The sequence below is a fragment of the Clupea harengus genome, chromosome 4, assembly GCF_900700415.2.
Source record: "Clupea harengus chromosome 4, Ch_v2.0.2, whole genome shotgun sequence".
Lineage (NCBI taxonomy): Eukaryota > Metazoa > Chordata > Actinopteri > Clupeiformes > Clupeidae > Clupea > Clupea harengus.
The window spans coordinates 6,785,246-6,809,611 of NC_045155.1; the positions used below are offsets into that span (position 1 = coordinate 6,785,246).

The following is a 24,366-nucleotide window of genomic DNA, read 5'->3' on the forward strand; positions in this document are numbered from 1 at the left end:
AATCAGTTCTGGCGCTGTATTGAGAGACTGACCGACACGTTTATATAATGCAAAGCGCTGGGGAACTTGTCGCTGGTACGCTGTCGTCGCTGGTACACTGTCGTCCCTGTCGGCAGAGCCTGGACTGAAGAAAGAATAATCATGAGTCGAGCCTTTTGCTCTCCGATGCTATTTTTGTCTTTGGCGTTATCTTGACTATTTTAATCACAATACATTAGCGCCATCTAATGCAGACGTGTATAAACAAAAGACAAAAATTCCAAGAAAGTAACGGACTTCACTGCTTGTGTATAACAGTGGACTTTTTTTAAATACATCTGAAAACCACTAATATCCCAACAAATATCTGGGATCAAAATACAGACATGTTAGTAGAAAGACAAGAGAAAGAATAAAGAGGACAGTAAAATGGTTTAATAAAAGCATTGTTTAAATACATTTCAGCATGTATACAGCCTAACACAGATATATAATATTCTCATTAATGTTTGCCTTGTTAGTCCCTTCAGTTCCCTTCATGTTCTTTTCAGTCAGAACCTTAAACTGCTATCAATATACTTGTCATGTTAAACAGCAAAATAGATAGGGGAATTCTACTTTTATGGTGACTAACAGGTATGTTTGGTCTATTTTCCACAGAAACAGATAATTGCCTATGACCACTGGAAATATAATGTAGCCTACTTTTAACTGCATACAATTTCTACAGAGATATCAGGGACACTTCGGAATGACCTACAGTATTTCCAAATATAAGGGCACTTCTGGCAACTAACAGATTCATCTGCATATTCATCGATACAGCAGTTGACCATTCTCTTGTAAGTGTGTGATTAGAAAAATATAGTGACCTCAACGATATAATAAAATATCACAGCTTTGGATGACCACTTCAGTTCAATAGTCCATTTGAGGGTACTCTTGTATGGAGATGTCTGAGCTCATGTCTTCTTTTTTGGAACAAAATGCACTTTGCCACCTCTATGACCTGAGTCATAATACTACTGATAGGTGAAAATTCACCCTAGGTACCTCAGGACTCCGGAGCTGCATATGAGTATATTTATTAGACAAACAACAATTGCAATCGGCTCACTCCCAGCACAAGGCTGAAAGTGAAGCCATGATAAACACATTGCACAAGGTTTATAAAGACAGAAGTTGAGCGTTCAGCAGGGATAACCACGTGGTGGATTTCCGAAGTCCGAGGCAAGGATGGAAGTTTTGCAAGGTCGGAAGAAGCACAGTTCGACCCTTCTTATCACTTCTGGTCTAAACATGCTCTTGTACAGTACATATGCAGACTAAGTGGCACCTAATATTCTAAGTTACACACACGCAGAAACACAGAAAAGCCATGTTCCTGCTTACATAAGTACATGATTTATATAAGGTAATTAATAATACAAGGCACTTGATTATTATATTCTTAAGTCATTAACAGTGTTTGGAAATTATCTCCATCAGTCCCTCCTTTTATCCGTTTCAATGGATAATTCAAAATCAAAATCACAAATCATCTTTCTTAATTCGTCAATTATCAATTTCAATGGATAACCTCAAAATCATCACTCTGAACTTAATTTCATGGATTTTCGGAACAGAGATCATTACTGAGCATCACTCCATATCATCATAAGTCAATCATTTAAAATGTCATCATATTTCTCATCACACATTTGAATACTTTGTATTTGTAGGCCAACATAGTGGGTGTCGAGTGTGTGTGTGTGTGTGTGTGTGTGTGTGTGTGTGTGTGTGTGTGTGTGTGTCATTAGCTCGCCTAGGCTTCAGATAACATTCAAACAAGGCCTCTTTGCTGTGTCCTTGAAGGCCCTGTTCCCCATCAGGCATTCTGTTTGACAACTTTTTGCATCTTTTGTAGGATCATATCTAAGTCTTTCCCATCTCGGGTGTTATCAGGGACATATGTGCAACATTGGTCAGTACCAAGCATGACACAAATGCCTCCATTCATGGCAGTGAGAATTTCAAGCACAGCTGTGTTTTGCAGCGTTAACCTGGAATTGGCGTGTAGTTCTTTTCTGATCTTTTGTAGTCCGTCTGTGGTCAGGTTTTCTCGTTTCTCAGCGTAGTAAAGGAAGTTAATCCTATCTGTGTGTGCTCCGATGACGCACCAGGGGCAGAGGGTAGATGCCAGGCCATTAGCTGCTGGGTTCAAGGCTTTGTAGTGGTCTGGAATGCCTCAGGGAATGCCCAGGCCATCGAACCAGATCCCGCTGTCATCCCCTGCTTCTCTCCTCCCTCGTACGGAATGCATTGGAACGTTCCTCAGGTACTGGTGAGTCTTGGACCTGGGGGTAATCTGAAAAGGTTGTACCAACATTGTTCTAGCACAAGGCCCAGACCAACCCACAGGCAGTGTAGCTCTTAATTCACCATCCCCACATATCAGCTATGGCTATATCCTGTACTTCAAGAAGTCTGCCATTCAAACACATCCCCGCTATTCTACATTCAGTGAAAGTATTTAACTGTATTTCTCTCCGATTATCAATCACATGTGTAATGGTTTTACATTGTGTCCAGTGTCCTAGGTGTGCATCATTCTTTTCCCCAGGTTTTAAATATCTACTGTATGTCATAAGGTACAGGGGTCGCCAGGAGTGGTTTGGTCGGCACCCTGGGCCCTGCACAGACTAAACAGTCACCTTGTGGTACTTGCGTTCTGACGGTCTGATTTACCCATTTCCATCACGGATGATCTTTAGCCAGGTCCCATTGTGGATATTCGTCCAGGGCCGGTGTTTGCTGTCTCATCCATAAGTATGTTAATAGACCAACAATGTAAAATCCTACAGTCGTTGCTAAGAGTCCCCCACATCCTTTGGCCCACTTTCCGTAACCTCCCATGACCTTGCAGAGGAAGAGACCTCTTACTCCACAATTTCCACTAGGTTCTAATCCCCCAGGACAGTACTGTATCTTCTGCCAGCGGTTGAGACGAATAGAATCTAAACATCTAAACCCCTTTGTAGGCTGGTCTTCTGTCACAGTGGGCACTCCCTGGAAACAACAAAGAAAGATGATCTTTATTCCTCTGCCTCAGCCGTGTGCAGGCTTACCCGTTTGCCGTGCAGTGTTGTATAGTAACGAAGTAGAAATACTTTGTTACTGTACTTAAGTCGTTTTTTTGGATATCTGTACTTTACTTTACTACTTATATTTCTGTTTACTTTTACTTTTACTTCGCTACATTTTGCAAAGAAAACTGATACTTTTACTCCGATACATTTCCCCTGAAACCTTCGTTACTCGTTACAAATTCAAATCAGCTTTAGAAAAAAATTAATCATGAGAGTGATGAGACCAACGACGGGGACTGTGGTAGAACACAGACTGCAAGCAGGTTTGGCGAATCAGTGGTCCTAGCGCACGTTAACGCATGGATACCATGTGACGTCACTGCGTTTAAGCGCCGCCATCTTTGTGTCCTAAAGTCTAGCTGAGCGTCGGTCACAACATAGACATAGTCGGTCACAACCCACAGAAAGTTAAAAATGCCCGGCATATCTTGTGCTGATAGATGCGACAATAGTCGCAAAAATTACCCAAAGAAACAATTTCATTATATACCAAAAGATTTAGATCGGCGGAATAAATGGTTGGCTGCAAAAGCAAATTAGAAGAGACAACTGGCAGCCAACATCTAACTCCAGATTGTGCAGTATCTTCCTGCACCACTATCTGTTGATTTTGTGTTCAGAGCCTGGGAATGACTGACATGTTAAGTGAAATGCAGCACGTTGATACAATCGTGAATAATTGCTGTGTCTTATTAGAGCTAAACTCTCCTGAGCAAGCTAGAGTGCTAATAGCTAGCGAGCTGCTTAGCCCTTTACTAAAGGCTTTAGCTACACCTAGCTAGCCCACATTGGCACTCTTAACCACCACCAAAATAAATCAGTTGATCATCGCTGTTTGAATTACTAAGATGTCCTGTGATGACATGCATATTTTTTGTCTCCAGATGCCATATATAGGTGTAGTTCACCCATCATGCAACTGCATATTGATATGCAGGGCTCTCAAGTTTTGAAGACAGGCAAGAGTGACATATCCCCCCCCTGACCACGCCCCCGGCCCGCCCCCATTCCGCCTGCCCCGCCCCTGCCGTATGCCCACAGACTAGCCCCCCCCATATTAATATTAGTGTTTTGTTGTTGTTAATAATTGCTCAGACTTACAGAAAAGATTTGACACATGCAGGGGAGTAACTATAGGAGGTGCAGCAGGTGCGGCTGGGCCCGTGGGGTGTTGGGGAAAAATGGTATTCATTAACATTGTAGTCAACCTTATGCATTTAAATGTACCTTGACCTCTTGCACACTCATCTCTGCAGTCACTGGCAAGTAAAAGTTTTTGACTGTGCTGGTTGACTTCAGTGCCTGCTGTTTGGCCTGATGCCCCTTACTGCCTATGTGCCTTGTCACATCCCGCACACCTGGATGGGCACAGGAGTTCTCTTGGCGGCAGATAGAGCACCAGTAATATGAGCTGGTGCTTCCTACAGTAATAAATGGCCATTTAGTGGTCCATTCACATATTAAAAGAGGTCTTGTAGGTGGCTACTCCTGGGACTTTTCTCCCTTTTGTTCTAGCCATCTCCTCCACTGTTTCTTCCACCGTCTCCTCCTCTTCCACCTGCACCGTCTCCTCCTCCACCACCTGCACTGTCTCTTTCTCTTCCACCTGCACTGTCTCTTCCTCTTCCACCATCTTCTCCTCTAATGTGTTTACGACCTTCTCTGCGCCTAATCTGGCCTCTTTGGGCAAAGGACAGGATGCTCATTTGTTTTTTACCTGACATCTTTGAAAGACAGATGCAATGATTAATGCATCCATGGCCAGGATATTTATAACATGCTAGTATCCCTAATGAGCTCGCGATTCAAAACTTTACCAGGCTTGAAGAAGCCTCGGAATCTGAATAGAATGTTCAAGTAAACACATTTACAAAAAATAATGCCCATAACATCATTGAATATCAAGGGCTGCCTAATATTCGTTCGAATTATAGGCTATATATATTTTTAATAGGCCTACTCGAATTTATTATAGCCTATTAACGAAGTTCGGAGTCAAAGCTATAGTGAAAAGGCAGGCTGCCTAAAACTGTGTTGGCTACAAACACTCATTAAAAACTGATGCTAATTATCTGGGAAATATTCTCTAACTGCAGTCAAGTTGTCATTGCTTGTGTCAAATCATTGTGAATTTGTTGTAACATTAAAACAGGAGACGACTTACTCTTTGTAGAAGACTGATGCTCGGAGCTCCAGTGGTTTCCTCAGGTGAACGAAACTTTCGGAAAATCAATCGCGCGCAATTCCAGGATGCTTTAGTTTCATTGGTTGCCGGACTAAATCTTACCCAGATACAACAGATACAAAAGATTCTGATTGGCTATTGTGTAGCCCATTTTTATTTTTTTTGATTGGTTGATAAATGGCACCTCACGGCAGAACTCCAGGAGATTCGGGGAGACGTGCTTGATTCCTCCATGGTGAGGGCGGCGCGGCCAGGTCATGTTAGTGCGCTGCGGCACATTAAATAGCCTAGAGGTTTTTTTCAGCGTGAGAAATACGATGTGTGGCGGGAGTGCGTGACTAAAGACCGAAATGAGTGACTGTCACGCTCAATGCGTGACACTTGAGAGCCCTGGATATGCCTCTGTAATCTTGAAAGCGTTCAGGCTATCTCCGGTGTATGGGGATGGATAGTATTTTCTAATTCTAGTGGTTAGTTAGCTACTATAACTAACTAATCACTAGAATTAGAAAATACTACATTTAAAAAGTCTAAATTTCAAGAACCTATCAATAGAAAACAATACTAGTATTATATTATTATTATTATATTATTACTATATATTATTATATATGACTACCTAGCTAACGGGAATAATGGTTGTCGGGCACAAAGATGGCGGCAGGCTTCACGGAAGTGACGTCTTTGGTATCCATGAATTGACCGTTCGCAAAAGCCCCCTTAGTTACTGTTGCTACGTCTTTTGAACTCGTTCATGCACAACACTGTCTGTCAGTGTCAGTGATTCTTTTTGGAGTAGCCTAATATCTCCGCGATATCCTCCAGAACAAGGCAAAATGGACTGCAATATGCGAAGGGGACACAACAATAATCGAAGCAAAAGCATTCAGGTCTCAATCAAAAAATGAGAAACCACACAACCTCTTCATTAAATGCCACCAGCACAACCTTGTAGACTAGTCATGTTCTTTCACCGCTGGGCAAGATCTGTATATAATATTTCAAGCTAGCTACTGTGGCATCATGAGAGGCTTTACCACTGAGCTGGGTGTAGGGCAGTGCGTAATTAACAGGACAGAGCAGGCAAAAGTGCTTTCAAACGAGGATCAGGTTTATTCACAAACACAAAGTCTTTCAGGAAGCAAACATAAAAGGTCTTCAAAGGCAAAAACATAGGCTTCATAAAGTTGCGCCTCACTTACATCCCACCCACTGTAGTTGCAGCTTAAAGTTCCTCCGTCCAGGTTCTTCCCGGCTTGGGGCTAGCCTTCCCCCTTCCGGATGCGGCTTAGCAAGCGCTTCAGCAAGCGCTTCAGCAAGCGCTTCCACAACGGCTTCACCCGCACGTCAAGGGCTCTCTGTTCTCCCTCCTGGCTCTTCCTGCTCTCGTGGCTCGCTCTTTCACAACAGGCACCACCTGTCTTAAATGCCCCTTCCATCAGGTGCCTTAAGCACCTACACCTGGTTGGGTGCTGCTGCATTCTGGGAGATGTAGTGCAACTGGCAGCCATCTTGTGGTGTGGCAGCCAGACCTCCACACGAACACCACACCCCTATGCTAGCTGGCCCACCGTGATGCCACACTACCTACAAAGATTATTATTATTCTTTATTCCATCTCTGGCGAGGTATCTAGCTAGCTAGCTAGGATGGTGACAATCTAAAGTACAGTACAGTAACGTAGCAGTGTGGAGCAAGATAGCTGCTAGTAACGTTATTGTGCAAGGGATGTGTGTGCATGTTGCTGAAAGTATTTCAGTCACTGTACTGATAAATTGCTTGTAAAACTGATGATCCTGATGTAATGCTATGGCTTTGTATCAGATCGCCAGGTTATTGCTCTCAGGTTGTGCCTTATGCATACCTTGGGATACTCAGGAGTAGGTTGCCCATTCACAAAATGTTACAATGTGCTGCTTTAGTATTGCCTATTGTGTTAAAATTGTGTTCAAATAAGGCCCAGTTTATAAGTATGCTCATTCTAGTCGGAATAAACTTCATAATTCTCAAAATTCTGACCCTTTGCTTTTTTATTAACAGCATTTACTTGTACTTTTACTTTCAATACTTAAATACATTTAATATCAGAAAATTACTTTTGATACTTAAGTACAGTAAAGATCAGATACTTTAAGACTTTTACTCAAGTAGTATTCTAAAAGGTTACTTTTACTTTTACTTGAGTCATTTTCCAGTAAGGTATCTTTACTTTTACTCAAGTATGGCTTTTGGGTACTTTATACACCACTGTTGCCGTGTCACTCTCAGCTATTTTGACTGCGGTAGCTGTTGACAGTAACACTTGGTATGGTCTGTCCCACTTGGGCGAATGGCAGTGTTTTCTTTTGAGGCTGTTGATTAGGACACAATCTCCTGGTCCAACCTTGAATTCAGCCTCACAGTGTTCCTGTGTAGGGGAGAGAAGTCTGAGAGCATTTAGTTTTGACATTATCTTTGCCATGTACTCTGAAAGTGTGTATTCAATCTCTTAGTCTGTTTTAGCAAATGGTTTAAGAGTTTAGGCAGTGTAGATTCTTCCATACATCATTTCAAACAATGATAACATCATGCATGCTTAATTTCACTAATTTCACTCTTGGATTCTCAATTAACTTTTAATAGTTTGGTTCATTCTTTTCTACCAGTCCGGCTGACTGGGGGTTGTATGAACAGTGATTGTCTATGGCTAGAAAATATTTATTTATTTCGTTGGGATTTAACTCAATAAAATCAATAATGAATGATTAAACATCTTTCTCATGAAATAAAGAAGTAAAAATATATGCTTACTATCCCCACTTATTGAGGCATGTTTTCACCATGGCTCAATATTACAGCATATCTTTTAGTATTGTGAGATCTAATGCTTCAATTGTGTACGTGTCAGATGGTTGTTGTAGTGCAACCTGGTTTGTGGCCTTGTCTGCTTTTTGGTTTCCCAATGAAACCGGGTCTTTTGCATGTGTGTGTGCGCAATCAGGGAAATCAGTTCCGCTGCTTGTGCAGAATAGTGTGGAAGTAGTGGCTGTGCGTTCAAGGTTTATTCGCTTGAACCATCAACAAACAATAGTTAAATCAGCTTCTGGAAAAGGCATATCTCGTAGGTCAGCTCTGGCTGCCATAGTTTTTATCTGTCTTTGCTACACAATCATGTGGATTACCATCCTCTGCCGTAAGTAAAAGTGTAGCTGGGTTGAATGTCACGCAAGGCTCAATAGTGATATGAGGCTGCGAGAGCAAAAAATAAAAAAATAAAATAAATAAATAATAAAAAATAAATAAGCATGTGGAACTTTCAGTGTGTCTGTTTAGTACAATAGCAGCAGAGGCCTGCACCGCCAAGGCTGCAGCCACTACTGCTTGTAAACATTCAGACATTGCTTGGGCTACTGGATCTAGCCGTGTTGACTAGTATGCCACTGGTATCAACTTTAAGTCCCCACTTATGCATTAACACAGATGTTATATAACCTTTTTTACAGTCTATAGTTTGTACGAATGGCTTTGTCATGTCATGGATGTGCTAAGACATAATTTATTTCTTTGTCTGTGGCTGAGGTGCTTTTTTTAAGATAGCTTTACTTTACTGGACCACAGCTGCTAATTTTGTGGCCTTGTTTCTGCTAAAAGTCTTAACAACGCCAGGGTATGTTGTTTACAGATCTTCTTATCTGGAGGAACAGCATATTCTTTTGAGCCAGCACTCAACCCCCACCCAGCATGTGTTAGTCCTATGCATCAGTCTAGGTTAATGTAATTAGTGTGACAGGCTTCAATTTCTCTTTAAATCTTTTTGGGGCTAAACAGTGTTTATTCTATACATAGTAATATTTTGGGACACCATTTCTTTGACACACCATTGTTTAATTTATTCTAAAACCCATGTATTGTTGGAACAATTCTAATGCCCAACCCCTATCACATCTCTTCCTAATAAGTTTGTAGGGCATGTTTTTGAAACATAATCTGTATTTTTAAATATCTCTCCTGTTTCAGACTCTTTTAGACTTGCTTTTAGATGTCTCTCTTCTTACAACCTTACTGTTCCGGGCATCTAATTAGAGTAATCAGAGTCACACAAAACAAAACAAAAAATAATTTGCTTTCTTGACACCATTAACGTAAGCTTTGCTCTGTTTTGCGCAACCAAGAATGTAACATTTTCAAATCAGTGTTACAATTTTCTTCTTGTTGTAGACATTTTAAACCACCTCTTATTGCCATTATCATGTACGTCTTCTGATTTTGACCCACTTTTTCCCATTTGTAAGTTATTTTATTTATTTCTCTTAATACCTCTAACTGATCTTGAAACCTTTTAAATTATCTTTATCTTATTCTTCACACTAGGGTTAGTTATGTTTCTATTTTCAGACTCTCATAGTTTGTTCTTGAGATCGCAATGCTGAGTCAACCCGAGCCCGACCAGAGGGCCCCCGTCTCACTCGTTTGGTGAGGAGGTTGAGGCCAGGGAATTTCCCTGGGGTGATCAGTCCCCTACTGGTTCCGGGTCAAGGCATCTCAGTAATGCAAAATCTTTAATTACATAAATTATGACTACAATTATCTGTGTTTTACTCAATGTAAAACGTTTGTCTCAACCCCACAGAAAAATAACACAGGAGTATCTCTGACTCGTCTCCCTCAGGAATACATGTATATCTATTCGTAACGGACTATACCCCTCTTGTAAAGCCCTTTTTAACAATCCACCCAGAGGCCTACCAGGGGCCCCACAGGAAAACAGAAATTGAAAAGTTTGTTCCCTTCATACAAGGTGAACAGGAATATACATATACAGAAATATCCGGAAAAATAGGCCTAGAGAGTTTCAACTTCAGATGCAGCGCTATCCTCTGCGGAAACAGGTCTCTTTACTTTACATATAGCCTTCAGCGTTCTAAAAATGAACGGTTCCCTTCCTTCTACCTTTATGGGAAGGTGAACAGTGCTTATATAACCTTAGCGCGCGCTAACCTTTTCCATGGCAACAGGTCTCTTTACTTTACATATAGCCTTTAGCGTTCCAAAAACGAACGGTACCCTTCCTTCTTTCCGTTCCTTCTACCCTTATGGTTGACAGGAAGGTGATGGGAAGGTGAACAGTGCTTATATAACCTTAGCGCTCCAAAACATGAAAACTTACAGACAGGAGTCTCTCTAACTCTAGCAATTCGTTCAACACACGAGGCAAACAGGAAAAAGTCCTTCCTTGAACCTTTGTTCCCCTGTACCACCGCGGCAAACAGGCAAAAAGTTTGTCTCACCCCCAAGAAAAACTATACTAGCGTGCACGCACAACAAACAACAACAAACAAACAATATACTCACAAACAGCTCGGAGTCCAACCCCTATAGTCTAATTCAATTCCTTCACTCTCGGCTCTCCTCGCTGGCAGGCCCTAGCCTCCTTCTAATTCAAGTTGGAGGTCTTTAGAAAAACTGAGTCTCTTACTCCTCCGTACGGTTTAGGTCCTGATGATTAGCCCAGCGTGGAGAGTCGATGAGGTTGTTGAAATCGCGGTCACGAGCCCCCAAATATGATAGGTGAAAATTCACCCTAGTTACCTCAGGACTCCGGAGCTGCATATAAGTATATTTATTAGACAAACAACAATTGCAATCGGGCTCACTCCCAGCACAAGGCTGAAAGTGAAGCAATCATAAACACATCGCACAAGGTTTATATAGACAGAAGTTGAGCGTTCAGCAGGGATAACCACGTGGTGGATTTCCGAAGTCCGAGGCAAGGATGGAAGTTTTGCAAGGTCGGAAGAAGCACAGTTCGACCCTTCTTATCACTTCTGGTCTAAACATGCTCTTGTACATATGCAGACTAAGTGGCACCTAATATTCTAAGTTACACACACGCAGAAACACAGAAAAGCCATGTTCCTGCTTACATAAGTACATGATTTATTTAAGGTAATTAATAATACAAGGCACTTGATTATTATATTCTTAAGTCATTAACAGTGTTTGGAAATTATCTCCATCAACTACCCAATTCTGTAGTAATTAACTGTGGTAATAACTTAATGACAACATTTACAAAATGTGCATATTCCAGACCCATACATTCAAAACATTATTTTCTTGGACAGTAGGGTGCCGAGACAGCACTGCAGACAAGAAATCAATCAATCAATTCAATCGTATATAGCGCTTCTCTATATACCCGAAGACGCTTTACAGAGTCCAGAGTCCAGTTGTCATTCGTACACAGTGGTGGTAAGCTACCTCAGTAGCCACAGCTGCCCTGGGGCAGACTGACAGAAGCGTGGCTGCCAATCAGCGCCAACGGCCCCTCTGACCACCACCAACATTCATTCATATTCATACGATGCAATGCATGTCTTTATGATGGTGGGGGAAACCGGAGTACCCGGAAAACCCACGCAGGCACGGGGAGAACATGCAAACTCCACACAGAAAGGACCTGGAACGACCTGGAACGACCGGGATTTGAACCCAGGGCGACAGTGCTACAGTCTGTCTATCGTGTTTGGAGTAATTCAAATGGAAAAAGAGATCGGTCTGTGCAAACATGTTTTTCTTCATGAATTCTCATTTTTTTTGTGCACACCTTGACATTATTAACTGGATGACTTCACTGGATGGTACCAGCTGAGCGCAGGTTTACACTTCACTTGATGGTTAAATTTTTGAAAAAGCCTCTATAAACCCCAGAGCCTTGCTTTCAAATGAGAGACTCCATTATAGAGAGATGTTTCTTCTGGAAAATACATCATTTTACAAACTGAAAAAGAAAATGTCAATAAAAATCTAATCTAAACTATAATTTTTGGAAAACCTTAAGATCATTAACAAAACCGCAATGCCAAAGGCCCACAACTAACACACGCGCACACACACACACACAAACATTGTAGAGAAGTGTTTGCTGACCATGTCAAGAGTGTAGAGCCCGGTAAAGGTGGCCCTGATCTGGGCTACCACCTCTGGCTGGTCTGGGAGGAAGCGCTGCAGAATACCAGGCCTGGCCAGCTCCTGCTGCACCTTCTTGGTGCCTGCCAGATGGGTGCTGATGTCAGGACACTTCATCGCCAGCGACCTCTCCATCATCAGACGCACCACCCAGCTCTAAAGAATGACGGGATGATGACACCAGCAAGCAATATACATTTCAATTCAAATATACAAAAAGTTTTGTTGACGTACATTCTATTATTTCTACATTCTACATTCTATTACTTGAGATTATAAACAGCATAAAGATAGTTGTAGTTATAGTTAAATTAGAGACAGTGGCATGATGTGTATGTGTACTATGTTATGACTTTAAAATAAGCTTTGAGGGAATGACAAATGATTCAAATAAACGCAAAATTAGCAGGCAGTTGGCCCCTGTGGTCAGTGCAGTGAGCGTGTGTGTGTGTGAAACACCCTGAGTCAGTGCCACAGGATGTGTGTGAACGGGAAGGCGGCAGGGTGGCATTTTTACCTCCACTTCCTGCACTGTGGAACTTAAAAAATAAAGAAGAAAAACAAAAGCAGAGAACACATCAGTACGAGAAACAGACAAGAGGTCCATACAGTACGAGAGCCTCTGCACACACACACACACACACACACACACACACACACACACACACACACACACAGAGTTTATGCACACAGGTCAGCAGATGGAGAGTTAACAGTAGATAGCACTCCTCCTCCTCCTCTCTCTCTTTCATACCCCCACTATTCTCATTATTTCCCCTCAAACTAAACCAACAAACAGTCCCTCAACACCGAACACCCCCGCAGCCGCCTGCTCTTAAACACCAGCCTGTGATGATTTGGACAGAAAAAAAAACACACACACAGCCACACACACACAGAGAAGGGTTTTGTCTGTAAGGGGATAAGTGTTCGTAATGAGTTAATAGAAGCCAATAAGCATTTGACTGTGAAACGGGCCAATCATGATGGCTTTAGAAAAACATTTTGATTTTGCTCTCCTCATAGAGAATGACACAGGGACGTGCACAGGGGCATCCACCATTTTGCCAACACAACCATGTTCTCCTGGTTAGAGAGGGGATTTCAGCATTCAACAGTAGAGCAAACAGCCTAAATTATACACATTGGACTTGGACATCTGTACAAATCTAATTGTTTACCAGTAGGAAACTTAGCATTGAATGTGATTTCTAAGACGTATTGGCCACTTGTAGTCCACCTATTGTTTTGCCCTAGGTATTACTGTTCACTATTTTGGCCACTGCTTTAGCTCCCCATGCTGGAACAGTGCTCAGTGTCAGTAGAGCTCCCTCTAGTGGTGGCCATCAGGTATGGGACCGGATATTTCAACCATAAAAACGTCTCGGTTACTTACGTAACCTCGGTTCCCTAAGCAGGGACCAGATATAACAGATGGGACATGACGTTAGTCACGGTTCCAATCGAAGCATTTATTCATTCACGCCTGAAAGGCTGCGATTCGTCCATTCCCTCTCCTGAGCCCACCCCCTCAGGAGCCTATAAATTGGGAAGCATGGGGCGAATCAGTCTTGGAAAGAAAACTGAGCGTAGAAGCACAATCCAAGAGCAACACTGTACACGCAATTTTGTTATATCTGGTCCCTGCTTAGGGAACTGAGGTTACGTAAGTAACCGAGACGTTCCCTATCGCAGTAGGACTGCGATATAACAGATGGGACCGTATATATTCCCGCGTGATAATACAATGGCAGCCAATCACACACACCAACTTACACATTGCTTTTGCCCTCCTAGAGGTTCATACAGCAGCTGGTGGTGAACATTATTGGGCACATCCTTTATACATAGGCGACAGGTATCAGTGATCCCTCGCCTGTAGGAAACCAACCCTAGAATCGTTCATTCGCAACGTAACACGTAGACGCTAATGAACACATACATCATTATATCGTTCTCAGACCAGGGGATTAAAAGATCGCCTGCCTGTAGAACACCTTGTAAAAAACTAGGTTCAGCCACATCTAACATATAGAATCTAATGAAAGTGTGGCAAGAAACTCCAGCTTCTCCGGGGGATCTAAAGACAAACTCGTACAAGACAACACGATAGCCTCTACTATCAAATGGGAGAGGCTCGGTTTTGATAGAGGTCTGCCTTTTGCACGTGCGCCAAAGCAGACAAACAGCTGATCTGATTGTCTGAATGCCCCAGTGCGCTCTACATAGCAGCGGAAAGCGCATACTGGGCAAAGCTTATTCAAACGTTCCTCCTCTGCTGACGCAAAAGGAGGAGGCGAGAAAACTGCTAATTCAATCACCTGATTGCGGAATGGGGTTGCCACCAGATTGCGGAATGGGGTTGCCACCACTTTAGGTGTGTAAGCAGCATTAGGTCGCGTAACCACTTTGCGATTTCGGCTGATGCCATCATGCCCAGCAGCCTTTGGCAGCACAGGGACGAGACTGACTTTCCCAGCCGGAACTGATGCACGCATGATCTGATGGCATTTATTCGGTCTTGAGACAGACTGACCTTCATTGAGGTGGAGTCTAGAACCATGTCTAGGAAATGTGCGGTCTGGCCTGGGCGCAGAACACTTTTTTCCTTGTTTATTACAAAGCCAAGTCGGTACAAGTGTGCCACCACTAGATGGCAGTCTTGTACCGCTACTGCCCTTGAGCGAGCGCAAAGAAGCCAATCGTCTAAATAATTGAACAAGCGTAAACCTTGCTGTCGCAACGGGGCGATGGCTGCTTCCGCGCACTTTGTGAAAACCCTCTGTGCCAAAGCCAGGCCGAACGGGAGTGCGTGGAACTGGTATGCTATTCCTCCGAACGCAAACCAATCGTTTGGTCTTATGAACTACACTAGCCGGCGGGAAGTCAGCATTCTGAACTTCAACGGCATGAGCGCTTTGTTCAACACACGTAGATCTAGTATTGGCCGATAGTTCCCGTCCTTTTTGGGGACCAGGAAGTATCTGCTGTAGAAGCCTGATGCTGCCTCCTCGGGAGGCACCACACTTATCGCTTCTTTTTGGAGCAGGGAGTCTATTTCTTTCTGTAGGAAATGAGTGTCCCTGCTGCACCACTGATTGGATCACCCCTCCGAATGACGGAGGGGGACGGGCGAACTGAAGCGTGTACCCCGATGTGATCGTTTTCAGTACCCATGGTGACACAGCGCATGCGCGCCAACTCGCCGCGCAGCCTGCCAGGCTGGGCTTTGAGTTGAATAGGTCGGGAACTAACCCGCTCATAGTCAATGAGTCTAAACCTAAATCTGCGCCCGCTCCGCCTAGGGAGGGGGACGAGATCTGGGGTTGCCCCCTCATGGTTTCGAAAAAAAATGGAGGGTGTGAGTGCAGTGTGTGCACCGCGGGGGGAGTTACACAAGCATGCCGTAGCACTGCGCCTACTGGGGCAGGGACTGTGACATTTGAATGTGGTGCTTGTGGGAACCTGCTTACCGTGCTTGACATGAACTGTGCATGAGAGCAACGGGAGGATTTCTGTGGAGGCGGTGGGTAGTGATGTTACAAATGAACCCGAGGCTTCGGAGCTTGTGTCGCGAAAATGAAGCACTTCCAGATGGAGCGCGTATCGAGGCTTGTATCGTTTTGCCGAAATGACGTCACTTGTGACGTCTGAAGCCTCATTTGAATCAAGTGCTTCACCAAGTGGTTCGTTCGTTCACTTTTGGCCGGACGCTTCGACTATACGATGTCCAAATTCCCATCTCGTATTCGTGGTTGTTGTTGTCAGTGGTTGGAGATTTAGCGATAGTTGGAGATTTAGCAGGAGTTGGAGATTTAGATTGTTTGGTGTTGTTAGTAGTATAGATTATTTGAGATAGAGTTATGGAGCCAGTTAGGAAGAGACAGCTCCTTGATCCAGTTGCACAAAGCACTTTCGCCCCCTTTTCGGTGCCCTGCACTTTCACTGACCAGTTGGCCAAAAGCACTCTCACTACCCTTGGTTTTACAAAAGTACTGACCTGTATTCCAAAAGCACTTTAACTCTGTTCCAACAACATAGGCTACAGAATAGAGTAAAGATAATTAGCAGGCGTTTTTATCTAAAACATCGGGTTAAAATTCGCTTTGACAAGGCTTCGAAACTGTGTAGAAAACTCCTGTAGGTGATGTCGCTAACCGTTGTGCCACCATACAACCCTTTATTCCATCGGTCAGACTATTATTAGAGCAAAGAGTAGCAAAGGAAAGCCTTTATTGTCGTTGTTTTCGCCTACAATGAAATTTGAATTAATGGAGGTACGTTTTCTTCACCATACGTTTGTGTGCAAGTTATTGTAGCAGGCCTTGCGCACCACAACAAATTTAACAAATTCACTGTCTCGAGAAAATCTTTCTTACAACGTATTTTTAATGAACAGCAGGTGTCACTAGAGAGCGAACGACGCTTCGAGTAGTGAACCTTTTTTCAACACATCTGGCTGAAAAGCTTCAAAAGGTTCATGAAGCTTCATTTCGCCATCACTAGCGGTAGGGACTCCACCGCTCCCCCCTGTCTTTTTGGTGGCCGACTGGCCGGATCAGGTGGCCGGCGGTCTGCCCTGGCCTTTCCCCCCGCGAGCAGCATGCTGCTGTGGGGCTTGGGCTGCGCTCTGGTTCGAGCGCGCAGCTGACTGCTGCTGTGCGGGCGGCTGAGCGGCGGGGCGGAAGGGGTGTTTCTGCCAGCCTCGCCGGGTGGGCATCTTGGCCGGAGGAGCTGGCGAGCGGAAACCGCTCCGCTTCTGGCCTGGGGTCAGGGTTGTCTGCCCTGAGGAGGACTGCTGTTCTGACCCGCTGGAGCGAGGCATCCAGGCCTGGAATGCCTCACGGCTCTCTGGTTATAAAAGGGTTCCATATGTCTTTAAAGGCACATATGTTGTTATTCTTCCTAGCGTGAATTTCTTCTGTTGATATGTATTCTGATAATAGATTGGACCAGTGTTTGAGATGACAGGATGTTTTGGATAACTAGTTCTGGAAGACTATTTTCTTAGGGATTTTGTGTTGAGACAGGAGGGGGAATTCTGAAGTGTCTCCTAGGAGGCAAAGTGTTGGAGACAAGGGGACTCTGCATTCCAGGATGGTGGATATTGTTTCAATAACGGTGGTCCAAAATGAGTGAACGGGTTGGCAGTACCAGGTGGCGTGGAGATAGGAGTCTGTATTCCCTGAAGTGCATTGTGGGCAGATGTCAGTGTCAATAAATCCCATTTTGTACATCTTACTACGGGTGAAGTGGGTTCTGTGAATGGTCTTATATTGTATGAGTTGTAGGTAGGTGTTGGTAGTCATTGCAAAGATGTTACTGCAGATTTGTGTCCAGAAATTGGGGTCGGGAGATAGTGCCAGGTCATTTTCCCATTTTGTTTTGGGTAGTGTTATTGAGCAGTTAGAGGTAGAGATGAGTTTGTAGATATGAGATGTAACTTTTTTGGGTTGGTTCACGAGTTTTAAGAGTTGTTCACTTAATTCAGAGGGCTGCAATGTGTTATTGGTTATTTTCATTTTGAATTTGACTAAAGATCTCAACTGTTGGTACTGGGGAAATTGGTCCCTCCTGATGCCGCATTTCTGGATAATTGAGGTGAATGAGATGAAGTGATGATTTTCGAATATGTGATGGAGGTGGGTTAATTCCTTTTTGGTGCCATTTGGGGAAGTAGATGGGTGCATTGTGCAATTGAAAGTCTGGATTGTGCCAAATGGGAGTGAGTCTGCATGGTGCTAGGGTAGATTTGGTGATTTTGTTGGTTTTCCACCGAGCTGTCAGAGTTGAGGATATTGTAATGTTGTGATAGAAATCCATTTTTTTTATTGACTGTGGTAAGAAGGGGAGGTCTGTGATAGAAACCGGAGAGCATAGGGATTGTTCTAGGTTGAGCCATGGGTAGGTATGTGTGTGATGTTGAGTCCATTTGAGTAAATATTGTAGTTGATTTGCCAGGAAGTAATGTTGGAAATTTGGTGCTTCAAGTCCGCCTAGTTCTTTCATATTTTGTAGGGTTGTGAGTGCAATTCTTGTTTTTTTTTTGTCTTTCCAGTAGAAGTGGGTTGTCAGAGAGTCTAGAGTTTTGAACCATTTGGCTGTGGGGGTGGTGGGAATCATCGAGAACAGGTATATGATCTGAGGGAGGGTTTTCATTTTAACTGCAGCAATTTGACCGATGAGTGTGAGTGGGAGCTTGTTCCAGCGTTTATAATCATCTTCAATTTTTTTTAGGAGAGGTGTATAGTTTAGATTGAACAGTTCTGACAGCCTGGGGGAAACTGTGATCCCTAGGTATTTGATGTTGCCAGTGGTGAGGTTAAGGGTGGGGTCATGGGCTGCAGAGTCCCAACTGTCTCCGGACAGTGGTAGTATAATTTACTTTTTCCAGTTAACTGTAGTGTGAGATTTTTGAAAAATCTTTAATGATATTGAATGTTTCTTTGGGGGAAGTGGGTGGGGTCTGTAGGTATAATAGAAGATCATCTGCGTACAGGCTGACTTTGTGTTGTGAGTTGTTGGTATGAATTCCTTTGATTTTACTGTTTTGACGTATTGCTGCAGCGAGTGGTTCAATGAAAATGGCGAAAAGGGATGGGGAGAGGGGGCATCCTTGTCTGGTTCCTTGGTGCAGTGTAAAGCTTGGTGAGGTGATCCCGTTTGTGGCGATTGTGGCCTTTGGTGAGGTGTACAGTGTTCTTATCCAGTGGATGAGTGACTCTCCAAAACCAAATTTTCTGAGTGTAGTGAATAAAAAAGACCAATTTACTTTGTCGAATGCTTTCTCTGCGTCAAGTGATAGAATCATGGTTTTCTGTTGTTGTTTTTGTACAATGCTGATGAGATTGAAGAGTCTGCGGATGTTATCTGATGCGTGTCTGTTCTTAATAAAACCTGTCTGATCTGGGTGAATTAGTGAAGGGATGACTGTTTCTATCCTGGAGGCTAATGTTTTCGTGATGATTTTTAGGTCAGTGTTCATTAATGATAGAGGGCGGTAGCTAGAGGGGTGTGTTGGGTCCTTATTGGGTTTTAGTACAAGAGTGATGACTGCAGTATTCATGTGAGTGGGAATAGTGGAGGTGGTTTTGATGTCTGTGATTAGTCTGAGGAAAAGTGGTGCAAAGAGATCCCAAAAATGTTTGTAATACTCTGCTGATAATCCATCTGGTCCTTGTGATTTATTGTTAGGCATGCTGTGTAAGGCTTTGGTGAGTTCTTCAGAAGAGATAGGTTGGTCTAAATAGTTTGCTTGGTCTGTTGTTAATGAGGGGAGGAATGGATGGAATCGAGAATGGATGTAATAAGTGATTTGTCTTTTTTATGCTGTAACATGTTTGCCAGATATTTGCCTGCTTTGTTGCTGAGATGGAATTTATCGTATCTTAGTTGTTGGATGCAGAACTGCGTTTTTTTGTTCATGATGCTGTCCAATTGTGCTTTGAGTTGTCTTAGCTGGATTTGTGTTTCTTCAGAGTGGATAGTTGACTGTAGATTGCTTAGCTGTTTAATTTTTTCCTCTAGTGTCTTTTCTAACTGTTGTTGCTGTTTTTTCTTGAATGATGAGTATGAGATTATTATGCCTTTCATGACTGCCTTGCCTGTTTCCCAAAGAGTTGATGGGGATATTTCTGGAGAGTCATTAATCTCCAGAAAGGATGCCCACTCTCTTTTGATCAGAGTGGTGAAGTCAGGGTCATCTAAAAGTGAGGAGTTGAAGCGCCATCTTGCGGAGGGTTTGGTTTGTGATGGGGTGGCTAGATTTAGGGACACAGGGGCGTGATCACTAATTATAATGGAGTGGATATTGTTTTCTGAGATATGTTGAATTAAGGAGTTGCTTACCAGGAAAAAGTCAATTCTCGAAGATGATTGGTGGACTGGGGAGAAAAATGAATAATCTTTTGATGATGGGTTTCTCACTCTCCAGCTATTGCCAAGGCCATAGTCAACCATGTATTGTTTAATTATTTCTGATGAGTGCCAAAGTCGTGAGTTGCTATGGTTATGTGAGCGGTCAAGTGACGGAATGAGAACAGTATTAAAGTCTCCGGCTATAATAAGGTTACTTGAGTTGTTCAGCAGAGAGAAGAGGTTATGGAAAAAAGCTGGGTCATCATTGTTAGGTCCATAAACATTCACAAGAGTAAGCGTTAATTGATTGATTGAGATATTGGTTATAACGAATCGTCCTTCTGGGTCTGTGGTGGATGAGTTGAGTTTGAATGGGATGTTTTTGTTGATAAGGATCGAGACTCCTCTGTTTACTATTAAATGTAGATGAGAATATTTTGTCAAATTGTTTGAAATGGAGATGTTGTAGCTCTGTGTCTGTTAAATGGGTTTCCTGTAAGAAGCAAATATCTGCCTTTAATTTCATAAGGTGATTGATTATTTTGATTTGCTTAGAGGAGGTATGAAAACCACGTACATTCCATGTTATAAGGTTAAGTGTATGCATAGTTGTATATATATACTGGTGAGTGTATTAGCTGTTCCACAGGTGCACATGGAATTGAGAGATGAGGGGGGAGGGACAGGGGAATTGAGAGAGTAGGAGTCAAGCGTATAGTGCAGGGATGACATGTACAAGGATATGCAGGTTGACAAAGTTTTTGAAATATGATTTGTAAAAAAGAAATAGCACAGATATCTTGAATAAGATCAGCATGGAGTAGCTTCATCAAATTCTTCCACAGAGTATTACATATTTCATTGAGATGGGTTTTTCGGGCTGGCTTGGTCAGACACAGAACATAGATAAACCAGATACACATATAAACACTAAACATGTATGAGCACAGCACATTGATAGACATGATGCTTATCATGTATGGACACAGAACATAGATAGATAGGACACACATAGGCATACAGAAAGATAGAGGGAAAGATCGTGATGTTAGAGAGGATGAGAGATAAAGAGGAAATGTGAGACAGAGAATGATAGATACGGAAAGATGATACGGAAAGATAGAGGTAAAGACGTTGAGAGATACAGAGGGAGGTAATGAGGCAGTAGGAGCAGATATAACATAAGCTAGGATACGACAGCAGGGTATACAGAGATTGGAGATATATTATTGGGATAGAGGATGACAGGGTAGCCAGCTACGGTATCTGAGCTACAGCCAGGTGGTGACGTTACGGTCAAGGTAGAGCTTTCCGTCCACGTATAATCTGTCTACCGATAACGTAGCTCGCTTTCCTTTCTCACGTAATTGTTTCATTATTGGAACGAGGATTCTGGGTCGATTTTGTATTTCTTTGGGGAATTGATCGTTCATTCCAAACTTGGTTCCTCTTAAATGTTTTCCTCTGCTTTTGAGGAGTTCTTTGTGCTTATAGTGTTCAAACTTTGCAATTATTGGTGGAGGCTTTGTGGGGTCTTTGGAGGGAAGACGGTGTACGCGATGGAATGTGATTTCCTTGACTGTTGTTTCGGAAAGTTTCAGAGATTCGAACATGAAGTGTTTTAATGCTTTCTCTGGGTCATCGGGGATGTTTTCTAACATGCTTATTCCGGAAAAAATCTGATTCTTACGCATACTGCGACACTGAAGGTCAAGCATTGTTTCTTTCATGATTTGGCTTTCTTTGGTGAGGTTTGTTACTTGCGTAGATAGGTTTTTGACAGTTCCCTTCAGTTCGTTGTTTTCTAGCATAAGTGTTTCGATTTGTGCCTGGGAAAACTCAAAACTAGCTTTTAGTTCTTTGAGGTCTGTGTGGAGCAGTTCGAGTATAGAGAGTTTATTATTAATGGATGATAGTACACTGACCTCGATAGTTGTCTCATCGTCTGTTTCGGTAGATGAGTCTCGCTTAGTTTTTTTCGTGTTGGGTTGGCTCATGATGTCCACGTTGTAAAAGTAGCTGTCAATGAAGGTGAATACGTTTTCCGGGTCTTGGCAAGTTGTGTTATCCAGTGTGGTTTATTGTTTTAGTAAGTTGAAAGTATCCGGCGAAAGTTGTTGGTGTTTGGGTTTAGAAGTTTGTTCAGCGCGCTGCCATGATGGATCTCCCTGTCGCGTTTTCGTTCTCGTTCACGTTCTACGCATCCTCTCGTTCACCTACGCATCTCTCGTTCACCTACGCCTCCCCTACGACTCTACTTTCTTAACAGTAAGTCGAATCTTGTAGCACTCGGAGCTAGTGAGGGTAAAATACCCGAATAACTCACCAACTCTCAAATGAGCGTAAAGCACACAAAAAATCTACTTATTGAGCGTAGAACGAAGGTCACTTGGATTGTAACACTTCGGGTCGAAGTTTTCAAAGAGACTAATTCGACCCGTGCTTCCCAATTTATAGGGAAGGGGCGGGCTCGGGAGAGGGAATAGACGAATCGCAGCCTTTCAGGCGTGAATGAATAAATGCTTTGATTGGAACCGTGACTAACGTCATGTCCCATCTGTTATATCGCAGTCCTACTGCGATAGGGAACCACAGCAGGGGGATTATGAGGTGGAAAAGGGTGAGGATATTTTTGGGAACTTTGCGGGAGACTCTCTCTGTGTGTGTGTGTGTGTGTGTGTGTGTTCATATATCCAACTGGGCGTTGCTCAGACAGACAGGCTCAAAACAAACACAAGGTTAGATATTTTATTTATATCGCTGAGGTCAGATACAGTCAAAACATACCCCACGATCACTTTTTTCCCATGGATAAAAACTTTTTTATTTTTTTTATTTTAACATATCCTGATTGGTTTTTTTTTTCCTGAAAGTGAACCATCACTGGCAGCTAAAACATGATAGTCAGCAGCTTTGATGTCAACTCACTTCCTGACAAGAAAACAGAGTACTGCTAGCAACACAGGTCAAAGTTCAAAGTACAAAAGCCCACACTGCAATTGAGGGGTAGGCAATTGTCATTAACACAGACAAATGAAAACCACACAGACCAGGAAAGGAAGGTTACACATGTAAAACAAAAGCACTCAAATGTTCAAAGTTCACCCAGAAAAAACCCCACACTCTACATATTCAAACCACGTATATGTTATCATTATATGTATAGGTTATTATATGTTTAACACGTGTAAATTATGTTCAGAGTACTTGTACAGAGTGTATGTTATGTTATGTTATGGTCGGGCCTTGTCCTAAGAATTTCAGTGCCCAGTCTGACCCTGTGTCATTCTGTGCATCTGACAAAAAAAGACTGGTAACTTGTAACCACCAAACGTGATCTCACACCAAAACCCTTTCCTGTTACGTTACCTGCAGAGTGACCCCTGTCCAGAACAAAAGAAACCTGTTAATGCCAGTAAATAGTGATGGCTCAAGCCACATACTGCCATAGACGGAGGACTAAATGGCAGCAGTATGCAAAACATCAACTTTAAAACTGAAGTTTAAAACAAAAAGAGTAAAACACACTGTGTGGTGTTTGGTTTATTGTCACACACACACACACACAACACACACACACACACACACACACACAGAGATATGGATGAGTAGGTAAATCTGTGGTATGAGCCTAAACTAAGCTAAATAACCTCACATGTTAAACACCCCTATTCTCATATGCCAAGTATGAGAGCTTCAAAACACTCGGAAAGAGAGGAGAAATTAATAGTCAAATAAATCAATGTCCAGAACATGTTAAGTTTACATACGATAGTCCAAAACAAACCAAAGGGTGATTGCAAGAGTAACATTTGGTCTTTGTAATATATGCACCAAATAAATGTTACAGTGTTTGTAGTTGAAGTTGAAGAAAAAATCCACACTTCTAGAGCGAAAGGTGCTTTACCAGTTTGTTTTAAACCAACTACTTTACTTTTCCCCCCACCAAGACATAAGCCCCTCAGAAGTATATCGGTAAATCTTTGGACAAGAAAACAAGCTTCGTACTCTACTATAAATACTAGATGCCAAGAGCAGTTCTGTGGATAGGGAGGAGAGAGCTGTCGGAGGCCCAAGCCATTGGAGTTCTCCTGTAGAGGCTCTGCCTTAGTAAATGCACTTTGCTGCCACCTTGTGGTCAAACTTAGTAGCAGTCCTCCTGAACATCACAGCGATGATTTAGATTTAGATTAGATTAGATTCGATTCAACTTTATTGTCATTGCACAGAGTACAAGTACTGAGGCAACGAAATGCAGTTAGCATCTAA

The 24,366-nt window shown here is 42.7% G+C and overlaps 1 protein-coding gene across 1 annotated transcript; it reads right to left on the reverse strand.

The window, feature by feature from the left end:
* Positions 1-2: 2 nt before the first annotated feature.
* Positions 3-23,228, reverse strand: LOC122132838 (glutathione synthetase-like). The gene is made up of 3 exons (XM_042707514.1): positions 22,023-23,228; positions 12,202-12,396; positions 3-119 (listed from the first exon to the last, which is right to left on the reverse strand). Exons 1-3 carry the CDS (start codon positions 22,092-22,094, stop codon positions 3-5), a joined length of 384 nt encoding a protein of 127 aa, XP_042563448.1. The 5' UTR covers positions 22,095-23,228.
* Between the last annotated feature and the right edge of the window lie 1,138 nt (positions 23,229-24,366).